General features: G+C 40.3%; 1 protein-coding gene across 2 annotated transcripts in view; it reads left to right on the top strand.

The window, feature by feature from the left end:
• Positions 1-433: 433 nt before the first annotated feature.
• Positions 434-11,749, top strand: part of itgav (integrin, alpha V) — a 50,576-nt gene continuing 39,260 nt past the window's right edge. For both annotated transcript variants that reach the window (XR_011311496.1, XM_069712133.1), the window contains exons 1-2: positions 434-990; positions 7,370-7,500. Coding sequence is in view for 1 of the 2 variants with exons in the window: in XM_069712133.1 (XP_069568234.1) it covers positions 824-990; positions 7,370-7,500 (298 nt within the window). In the remaining variant the exon portion in view is untranslated. The remainder of the gene's footprint in view (positions 991-7,369; positions 7,501-11,749) is intronic.

Below are 11,749 nucleotides of genomic sequence, written 5' to 3' on the forward strand. Positions count from 1 at the left end.
AAGTAGTAACTGAGAACATGTTTTGACTGTTGGTTGTTTCACAGTTTACGAAATCATCCTCAGTTTGTACCCATTATCTATTGCAGGATATTTGTGTCACAAAGCTAATTCCTCTAAAAGTTAAATTTGTCAAATTTGAAAAAAAAACGGGGGGTTGTTTGAAAAAAAAAAAAAAAAGACATATGCTCTGATGACATTGATGAAAAACTAAAAAAGTATATTAAAGTTGCAGAATAAAAAGCCTGCACTATTTTTGTTTGAATAAAATACGTTCCAGTCACTGAGTGAGGTTGAAAGATCACCAAAACATCTCCCACACCCAGCAGTGATGCTTTAGTTTTGAAAGGATTTATCCGGATGTTGGTTCGTTGGGTTTTCATGTGAATTATCTTGACTTTAGCTGGTTGGGAGAAGCGAGCGCTGACACACTTCCACACAGACATCCTCCACGATCAGTCGCGGCCTCCCAAGGCTCGTTTCCGAAATTCTTCGGTTATAATCGGCCAAAACAGGCAAACGAACCGCCGGCGAGAACCGGGCTGACTCGAGGCTCCGTGCTGCCGCCTCGCTCGCTCTTTAACGGTCGGTAGCTCCGGTCCGAGCCGGGAATGTCTTTTATTTAACACTTACATGACGACTTGCTCCCTGTGCGGCTGCGGGGGAGAGCTCCTGTTGGGAGGGCTGATATTTTGAGGCAGTTTGAAGTGACACTGTGGGTGGAGACGAACCACAGGACGTCGAGCGAGATAACCAAGCGAAAGCATCTTCCTCGTCGGTGTTTTGCCGGGTGAAGCCGCGGAGGTCTCCAGCAGCAGCAGCAGCCATGGCAGGAGGACGGACAGCTGTCGGGCTGCTCGCCCTGGTGTGTTTGCACTTCCACCGCAGCGGCTCCTTCAACCTGGATGTGGACAAACCCTCCGTGTACTCCGGACCCGAGGGGAGCTACTTCGGCTTCTCGGTGGACTTCTTTAAGCCCTCGAACGACCCAAAGTAAGGTTTTCCTCAGAGTACATGGAGATGATGATGATGATACTAGAGGATGGACGTCTATCCCTTAAAACAACATTTTTTTTTATATTTTTTTTTTTACCTCAAACAGGTTTATTCTCAGTTATTATATTAGTTTATATATGTGTTTACTCACGTACTGCACTTAAGTGCAAGTTTGAAGTACTTGTACTTTGCTTGAGTCTTTCCATTACTTTATATAAATAGTCAACTACACTTTAGGGGGGAGTATTGCACTTTTTAGGGGGGAGTATTGCACTTTTTACTCTACTAATTAATATATATTATATATACTATATATATATATAGTATATATATATATATTATATATACTATATACATATGTATACATATATACATATGTATACATATGTATATATATATGACCGCTTTAGTTACTGTTAAGATTCAAGTTCCAGATCAAAGACATGTGTTTAGTTTATAAATCAACCCACTGTTAAAGATGAAACCAGTGTTTTCCCTCTTTGGTTTGTAATTCCTCTACATAAACACACCATCAACTTGTGTCTTCTTGGCACTACCACCCAAAAAAAAAAAAAGAATGTATGAAAAATTTATCAAATTTTTTGCATCAGAAGTCTGTCTCCTCTCCCATTAATCTGGCGACTCTTTCGAGTTGGGAACCTTTGCAGAATATAAATGAGTGAAAACCTGCTCCACCTGGAGCGGCCACACAAATGCATCTCATGCTCTCTGCTGTTGTGTCAGTGTTAACAAATGATCACTGCAAATGAAGCAGTTAAAACGTGATCAGCTAAAACAGTTAGATGTACATGCATGGTGGATTGATGCATCAACATGTAATATTATATCGCATGATAATTTCTCAGTAAATAATATATATTTAAATCATATTTAAGTAGTACAGGTTGGTTGCAGATCCTTTTAAAAAGACTTCAAAATGACATTACGTCCTTAAATCCACCTTTCAAAGGTCTTAAAAATACAACAGACATGACAGATGGAAACACTGGTCAACATTTTTCTCTCCTTTCTGATAAAATATATAAATATAGTGGTGTGTAAAAGTGTTTGCCCACTTCCTGATTTCTTTTTTTTTTTGCATGTTTGTCACACTGTGAAAAAGTGTTTGCCCCCTTCCTGATTTCTTATTTTTTTGTATGTCTGTCACACTTAAATGTTTCAGATCATCAAACAAATTTAAATATTAGTCAAAGATAACACAAGTAAACACAAAATGCAGTTTTTAAATGAAGGTTTTTATTATTAAGGGAGAAAACCAATCCAAACCCACATGGCCCTGTGTGAAAAAGTGTTTGCCCCCTAAACCTAATAACTGGTTGGGCCACCCTCAGCAGCAACAACTGTAATCAAGCGTTTGTGATAACTTGCAATTAGTCTTTTCCAGCTGTGGGGGAATGTTGGCCGACTCATCTTTACAGAGTTGTTGTAATTCAGCCACATTGGAGGGTTTTCCAGCACCAACCTCCTTTTTAAGGTCATGCCACAGCATCTCAATAGGATTCAGGTCAGGACTTTGACTAGGCCACTCCAAAGTCTTCATTTTGTTTCTCTTCATCCATTCAGAGGTGGACTTGCTGGTGTGTTTTGGATCATTGTCCTGCTGCAGAACCCAAGTTGGCTTCAGCTTGAGGTCACTAACAGACGGCCGGACGTTCTCCTTCAGGATGTTTTGGTAGACGGTAGAATTCATGGTTCCATTTATCACAGCAAGTCTTCCAGGTCGTGAAGCAGTAAAACAGCCCCAGACCATCACACTACCACCACCATATTTTACTGTTGGTATGATGTTCTTTTTCTGAAATGCGGTGTTACTTTTACGCCAGATGTAACGGGATACACACCTTCCAAAAAGTTCTACTTTTGTCTCGTCAGTATTTTCCCAAAAGTCTCGGGGATCATCAAGATGTTTTCTGGTAAAAATGAGACGAGCCTTAATGTTGTTTTTGCTCAGCGGTGGTTTTGGTCTTGGAACTCTGCCATGCAGCCATTTCTGCCGAGTCTCTTTCTTCTGGTGGAGTCATGAACACTGACCTGAACTGAGGCAAGTGAGGCCTGCAGTTCTTTGGATGTTGTCGTGGGGTCTTTTGTGACCTCTCGGATGAGCCGTCGCTGCTCTCTTGGGGTAATTTTGGTCGGCCGGCCGCTCCTGGGAAGGTTCACCACTGGTCCATGTTTTCTCCACTTGTGGATAATGGCTCTCACTGTGGTTCTCTGGAGTCCCAAAGCTCTAGAAATGGCTTTAGAACCTTTTCCAGACTGATAGATCTCAATTACTTTCTTTCTCATTTGTTCCTGAATTTCTTTGGATCTCGGCATGATGTCTATCTTTCGAGGATCTTTTGGTCGACTTCACTTTGTCAGGCAGGTCCTATTGAAGTGATTTCTTGATTGAGAACAGGTGTGGCAGTGATCAGGCCTGGGTGTGGCTGGAGAAATTGAACTCAGGTGTGATAAACCACAGTTAAGTTATGTTTTAACAGGAGGGGGCAAACACTTTTTCACACAGGGCCATGTGGGCTTGGATTTTCTTTTCTCCCTTAATAATAAAACCCTTCATTTAAAAACTGCATTTTGTGTTTACTTGTGTTATCTTTGACTAATATTTAAATTTGTTTGATGATCTGAAACATTTAAGTGTGACAGACATGCAAAAAAATTGGAAATCAGGAAGGGGGCAAACACTTTTTCACACCACTGTATACAGAAAATTAATTTAGCAAGAAAATAATCAACAGATATATCAATAATGCAAATAATCCAGAATTTCAGGTCTACATCCAGTTATTTAAGTCTATATTTGTATAATCAAAGCCTTTCATATCATAAAGAGGAAGATTTAGTCCCAAAACCTTACCTATGCTCCACAGTGTGTGCCACTTAAAGGTGTATCTAAAAAGTGTCTTCCCAAACTTGTGATCTTAAGGGAAGACTGAGCAATGCAAAGTGATTTAAGGAAGCCTGATATCATATTAAGTTAAGTGTTTACAGAATAAAAGATGATTAAATGTGTCTGAAGTTATTGTTTCCACTCTGTAAGGTTATGGCATGCAGCGTGTGAAACATTTTTTGAACGGCCACATTTCTGTGGTCTCTGCTCATGTTTCCTGTTATAGTTACATTATGTTTTATCGGATAGAAAAAAATGTGTCTCCAACACTGTTCAGCAGAGTCCCCAAAGCAGCTTTTAAAACACGTCTCTGTTGCACAGTAATGAGTTTACAGTTTACCTGTTATTTCCGTGTGGTTCAAAGCATTTGGCCCATCACACATAAATACAAAACACAGCTATTTATCAGACATAGAAAACGTAATCCTGTAGCACAAAGTAAACCAGAAGAATAGTAAAAGAAAGGGAAAAAAAGATACAAGACTTAATCCTTATTTTATCCGGCTTTTCGAATGTGTTTACTCGGTTCAGTCTTTGTGCATTGTCCATGTTTAAAAAGCAGATTGCTGGCTTTATTCTGCTAAAAATAAACTGAGTGGCACTCAGTAAAATACATTTTCAGATCACTGGAAATAATCTCGTTCAAGCAGCACTGTTCTGTTGACATGTTTTGACGCCATAATCTTGACTTTTAACTTCCTGTCTGCATCAGACATGTCAACACTGTGAACTTTCGGGTAAATTGACATTCTCTTTTTGTGATAACCTCGCGCCTGCATTGTCTGCAAATATGTGAAAATGACAGACTTTCCTTAACAGAAGTCTGACAAACAACCCCTGCCATTTAGTGACGCTGAGTAAATCAGAGCTGAAATCCACTTTGAATGCTACCATTATAATCGTCATGGTGACTGATATGAACATATTTGTATTTTTAATAATATGATATCAGAACAGAAGCTGTCTGAAGGTGTCAAGCTAACAAGCTAATTATACAAATGCTATTATCGATAAACTATTCATTATATTTTGTAGTTGGGTGAAAAGTGTGAAATCAGGTTTGGTGAGAGTTTGTGGCAGCCGATGAATAATGCTAAGTAGTTATTAACAATAACCTGCCTTGAATTGATAAGTTCAGCATCGAGGATCTGGAGATTTTTCACTTTCAAACATGAAGCTGATGGAAAACACAGTTAGCATGTTGAGCTCTGTGTAGGCTAGTTCATGCTTTTGTATGAAATTATAGAGCCCCACCATTACTGCATTTTTGGGGTTGATGCCTTTCAGGATATTAGGGAGTAAAACAATTTCTATATCGATATATCATCTGATGTTATTTGTGTATTTATAGACAGTCTAAACATGCATTTTTTTGCATTATTTCAGGCAGAATATTTCACAATAAACTTCACTAGGAATTGAATAACTATATATAATGTACGTGCGTGACAGGCCAGTATCGGCCAATTAAATCGACTGGCCTGTATATCAGTCGGGCTCGACCCAACATGGTCTGTGTTCATCAGATATCTGCAGTGGATGTTGTCGTGTCCGTCTTCGTGAAACTCGTTCCAGCTTTGAGAAACTCGGCTGTATGAACCAATCAGGACTCACACTGACGGAAGTTTAACAACGCAGACAAGCAGGAAAATAAGACCGTTGTAAGTGGTGGTATTGATCGCTTGATTTGCTATTTTCCAGTTGTCCAGTTTTCCACTGACTGCTTCCTGACAGGCTACAAAATCACAACGTCAGTCAATGAAACCGCTCCAGCGTTAATGAGCCGGTGTCCTGTGAACATGACAGCGTGTCAACAGAGTTGTAGCTCCACGAAGTGAAAACGTTTTCTCTAGTGACTCGTAATCTACTGAACGGCTCTTTCTTTTTAAACCCTGTTTCACTCTGCAGTTGGAACAAGCTACTGTGAACAAAGACTTCCTGTTCTGAACGCAGATGAAAACTGTTTCCAACAACATCTCTCCACGCAGCCAAATCCTGTTTTACATTCCAGAGCAGCGCTAGATTTTACTCCAAGATGTGATAAATTCATAACGATACAGCGTAACATCTCTATGTTTAGTCATATCCAGAGCTTAAATCAGAAGTGACTCATTTTATGTCAATTGATGGATCAAAGAATCAACTTGTTGTTTCAGCACTGATGTTGATTTGAACAGATGATCTGATCTGCTGCTCGTATGTTCAGCAGTCTGCCCTGGTGATATTTTGGAGGAGCACTCGGAGAGGCAAAGCCACGGCTCTGTGGTCTTTAAAGGGACACTCCGCCATTTTTACATCTAAAGAAGCAGTCATAGGTGTTACTGCTCAGCCTATGGAGGCAGCGGGAGAGTGTCTGAAGTCACAGGGAGACACTGTTATCCCCCAGGAAGTCCCAGCAGCAGATGTTGTTTACCTTAGGAGTGACACCGGGGGATTTTTCTTTGTTGTTTGCGAGGTTGGGCATCGTGAATTTGTTTCCCAGGGTCACGCTGAGTTCAACACCGAGTTCAACTGTGATGTGCCGAGTTGTCTGAGGGAAAAGATTCGGTGCAAACAACCTGAACTGTGGCGCGATGGCACTTGTGCTGTACAGCATGGCACTGCGCCGACACCCCCACTCACCGTATGTGGCTCCCTGCGACTGTCCTCTGTCCTTTCAAAACTTTTACACAGGATTCAATGTGCGCTCGCTGCTCAAGTTTCAGGTCCGTGGTGAAATCCCAAATGTGCATGTAGCATCGGTCAGAAACACGCGTGTAACTCAGGTCGTGATGTTGTTTAAGGGAAAGGTACAAACGTTATTGCATCCCGCTGTTGTGTGTCGGGATATAAATGATCAGTCTCAGAGCTTGTTGGTTGCCCCTGAAAGAACTTTCTGAAAGTACAGTAAAACTTTATCGCTGGTGCTTGCAGTGCTGAACGTTGCTAATTGGTCAGATATGCTGCCGTTTTATACCAACTTTTTTTGATTAACCTGCAACTTCAAGCACGTTTATTTTCGTTTTCTTTTTTCATTGTCTTTCGACACAACATCATGAAGCTACAGAGGAAATCCTACGGGACAAGGATTGATGATGAACTCCAGGCCGTAGGTTATGATATGTTCAACCAGAAAAAAAGGCATAGTCTAGCAGTTGTTGCTTTTAGAAAACAAAATTGCTGACTAATTTGTTCATGGGGCTTTTTAGACTTGGGTGAAAACGCAGATAACAAAGTGCTAAAGGATCAGTTACTGTCACCTCAGTTCAATCAGACATTCGGATGCACCTCTTTATCAACTGGCACCATATGTGGCCTTTTTGCATGATTCAGTGCCTTTTTTTGTTTTCTGTTATGAAACGGCTTCTCCTCTCCTCTCCTCTCCTCTCCTCTCCTCTCCTCTCCTCTCCTCTCCTCTCCTCTCCTCTCCTCTCCTCTCCTCTCCTCTCCTCTCCTCTCCTCTCCTCTCCTCTCCTCTCCTCTCCTCAGTACGGGCGTTCTGATTGGAGCTCCCCGGGCCAACGCGTCGTCGTCGGGCAGCGTCACGGAGAGAGGAGCGGTGTACCGCTGCCCCTGGAGGAGATCCTCCGCCTGCCAGGAGCTGCGGTTCGACATCTCAGGTACAACAAACGCCCACTGATGCTTTACGTTTGTGGGTCTGTGAAGACATGCTGGGAAGTAAATGTGAATGTCTTTTCTCTTCTGTTACCAGACAGAGGACTTAATAATAGTTAGTTTCCGCTGTGTGAGTCGGCTCAGTCCAGACTTGTGAATTGCTCACATTAAAACCGTGACCTTGACAGTTAGCTAATACTTTGCTTTTATGTGGCCGCTTCACAATAAAAGCCTCTGTGTGCTGTAAGTGTGTAAATGTGAAGCAGCAGCAGGAAATGTGTTAGAACCCGACCAAATAGCTTTGATGTCATCTAGTTTAGAAAAATGCTTTGTTATTTAGTTCCATAAATTAGTTACTTAGGATACATCTACACTAAAATACTTTTGCATTAAAATGCATATTATGCAACATACATTAAAACACCTTTTTTCACTGTTTCCAAACTAGTTTTTGGTCACACACATCTGAGTAAGTCAAGACTGGAGGCGCCGCCTTGCTAACATCTACTGATAGCATGCTTTTGAGGCGTTTAGGGAACATCAGTAAATTGTAGCGTCCATATATAACCTGGGTTACAATCTTTACAAGGTTTGTACTGTGATTTGTGAAGTCATTTCTTTTTGTTGAATTGGATTTAATTTAATATCTAACAAATTAACGTTTTTTAAAGGCTCACCAGCCCTAATTAGCAGTAGAGTGAAGTTCAAATCACAAACAGCAACACTGGCTTCCACACATCAGTTCCTCTCAATCCCTTCTGTGTGTGAAGGCAATCTACCTATCCGATTATTTAAACTGTAAAAAGTGCTTTGCAGGAGTTGCTAATAAGTAACAAAATGCTGATAGGACAGTTTGTCACTGAAATCCACTTGGTCGTGTTCATTTCTAATCAGAGACCATTGCAGCTTTCACAGTTTGCAATAGCAGTGTGTCATTAACTGGATACTGAGGGCCTCATGTCAGGACACATTCAGGAATGTGTGGTGAAGCAGGAGGAGTGTGGACTCGTCTGTGGATTGTGTCTGTAGGCAAACTTCTGTTCCTGCTCTTCTGTGTATTCATAGTGCAAACATCTCTCTCCAGCAGTGATAATAAAGGTCTCTCCTCCTTTTATTTTGAAAGGAGTCTGGCGCAGAGGATTACTCTGGCTTCACTGTTTCACTGTAAATAGTATTACAGTGACATTTACACTTTGTTGATAATGTGAGCGGCCTTCCTATTACTGGCTTCATAGACTCCGTCAAACCAGCAGTGAATCCATGTTAATCGATCGCTGTGTTTAGCCTAAGTGTGGCAGTAATAAAATGTACTCTCTGATACTGTATGTGCACAAAAACAAAGTGCAATCCTTTACAACTGGAATGTAATTCTCAAGAATACATATCCCATAAACCCACGCAACAAACCTCAACTTTTCACAGATGTTCTCTGTTTAGTTAGCCTCCCTCTGACGCTACTACGAGGACGAAAGATAAGACTGATGATGTTTGCAAAGTGAGATAACTACTCTGCAATGCAGTAGTTAACAAACATTTCAGACTTGTGTAAATATTGACAACATTTGAGAAAAAAGATGCATATTTGCAGAAGTTCTCCGCAACTAAGAGGGAAACTGTCAACACTTTGTTTGGACATCAACAGTGCAACATGTTTAGTTGAGAACTTGTGTCATTTCTGATTTCGCTCTACTTCCAGTGTTACACTGTATTCTGTAGCATTACATGCCGAACATCACCCACTTAATGAAGTGGAATTGCTTTCTATTCTCTTGTGGTGCTGTTGTACTGGTCTGCATTATATTGACAGGTGTTTCTAATTTGTTGTCTTTACCATTCGTAAATATACACGAGATTGGAAAGAGTAACACCTCTGAATGTAATGCAGGCCAGTAGAGCGGCACTGTTTTGGAGTTTGGAGAGTACAGGGAGTGAATTCAGCTGCTTTATTGCTGGTTCATCACCGTCTCGCTGGGTGTGGACAATATTGCCTCACAATAAAGATTCAGCTCAGATAATCAGGTTGTGCACAAAGTATGAAAGGTAATATTTCAAAACATGTTTTATCCTCCAGTGAAACACGGCAGCTGCATTATTTCGGCACCACTGATGACTACACTCACTGACAGACAGGACTTGTAGATTTCCTAACCAACCCAAACTGATATACGACTTCTGCCGGCTGCCTTTATTTAGTTTTTAAGAGAAGGGGCTGTATTTACATCATCTAATCACACAGTCTAAAGCAAACCGTACATTTAGGGTGTGTAGAAATTCACTATTGCAAGTTTAACGTCAAAATATCTCAGTGCAGAATAAGGCGCGTGGTTCAAAGGGGTTGAACTCAGTATGTTAATCAATCACAGGTGCGTTTGGGTGTGGCGTGAAATAAACAGTGTCATCTGCCATTCCCTTTAAGAGCCAGGTGTGCTTGCATCTCGGTGGATTTGCCAAGTAGTTGGAAAGAACTCTTCTCTGCAGAGGAAACACATCTTCTTGTAAACAGATTGATGTAAACAATAATAGTCTTTCGTATTACAATCTTTTTATTTTTTGTATTTTTCATGTTTATGCACTGCGGTTCCCTATATTTGTAAAAAAGTGTGTTGTGCACCCGTAGACGGATATTACCATCTCAATAGTGCTCCCTTAGAAAAAAAACACTAAAATACTGCACCATTGCCGAGGCACCACTTGATGGTCAATTGTGTAATAGCTTTCAGAGATAACCACGGGCCTGACCGCACCTCATTTTAAGACCAACATGCTCATGAGAGTTCCGATAGGCACCGGTACATCTGCTATTTAAACAGCGTGAGTATTGCATAAGAGAACAACAGCGACGCTCTGATACTAGCGAATACACCTGTGTTAGCTGCTTTGCGCCAAGCATAGACCCCTCGCTGTCACTGTTGAAGTCAAATGTTTTTCTTGTGTTATATATTCTGCAAACTTAAGTGCAAAGAAATCCAAAACTTCCAGTGAAAATAGGAAACTGACTTCCAGAAAACACCGAGCACAGCAGAATAAAGGCCAGGTGGTGATGTCATTCTTATCTTTGGGGCAACTCGGTTCATGTTGCAGGAACTGACAGGTTCCCTGATGATGATTCTGATGAAGATGTGCTGACTAGCCCCGAAGGGACAAAGAAAGTTATTTTTGCTGTGTTGCAACTGGTGCAGGTTCAGATTCTGTCTGTATTGTACGACATGTGAAGAAGTAGAACTGCATCTTGTTAAGTTCTTAGAAGCACAAGGTGTCTTCATCCACACGTTTGACCACAAAACAAACCTAGTAAAAATGCAGCAATTTGAAAAGTTATTGAAGAAACTCAAAAAATATTTAATTATCTATAAAAGCGAAATGAAAGTGCAATGGAAACAGAGTAGGTGAATACATAATTTACACAAAGCATGTGACCTCAACATTTACATCAACAATGTAAAGATGAGATGTAAAAACATCAGATCAGATTTTTACCTGGCTCTCCTTCAGTTATCTTGTCTGTGATGCTTCTTCTGCTTCAATGGCACCCAATTGGAGAAATAAGCTTAATATTCACATAATATTAGTAAGTAATAATTCACATTTTATTTTGCTGATTTTTCCTGATATTTAGTTAAAATTTTCTCTCCATTTAGATGAACGCTCAGTTGTTGTCTGTTCCACTGAATTGTATTAAGCTTTTTTTTCTTGAACCTCCGATAACAATCTCAGCAGATTAGAACATAGCATATTATTTATTGTAAACAACTATTTCATTACAGTGAGGGAACTAAAACTGGATTTAAAAACAATCTAGTAAAAAGTGTAAAAATGTGACCTTCAAACTACATAATATATAATATAAAATAATTATACATATACACATATACACATAAACATGAAAACAATGGAGTCATCGTTCTGTTCACTCAGCCATGTAATACAAAAAGCAAGCTCGTATGAAGTAACTGGCTGTGATTATAGACATCTACACAGGCAAGTTGGCCACAAAACTAAAGTTCAACCTTGCTTCTTCAGTTCAGTTTTTCCTTTGCCAAACTGCACAACTGACTAGACTTATTACAAACAGAAATGACTTAGTTTTCCTTTGCTTCTGTTTACTGTTAATTCTTCGGGGTATGTGTATTAAACATATTTTTGCTTCAAGTGGAACAACACTTCCTGTCAGTTTTGGGAATCTGTTCAAGAAGGAGACATGAGACAAAGCAGTGACAAACAGAGGGGACGGTGGGAGGTGCTGAAGTGTAAATA

Source organism: Brachyistius frenatus, unplaced genomic scaffold (genome assembly GCF_029030835.1).
Source record: "Brachyistius frenatus isolate BFR_SWC_R1_liver_20210118 unplaced genomic scaffold, ASM2903083v1 Contig_106, whole genome shotgun sequence".
Classification (NCBI taxonomy): domain Eukaryota; kingdom Metazoa; phylum Chordata; class Actinopteri; family Embiotocidae; genus Brachyistius; species Brachyistius frenatus.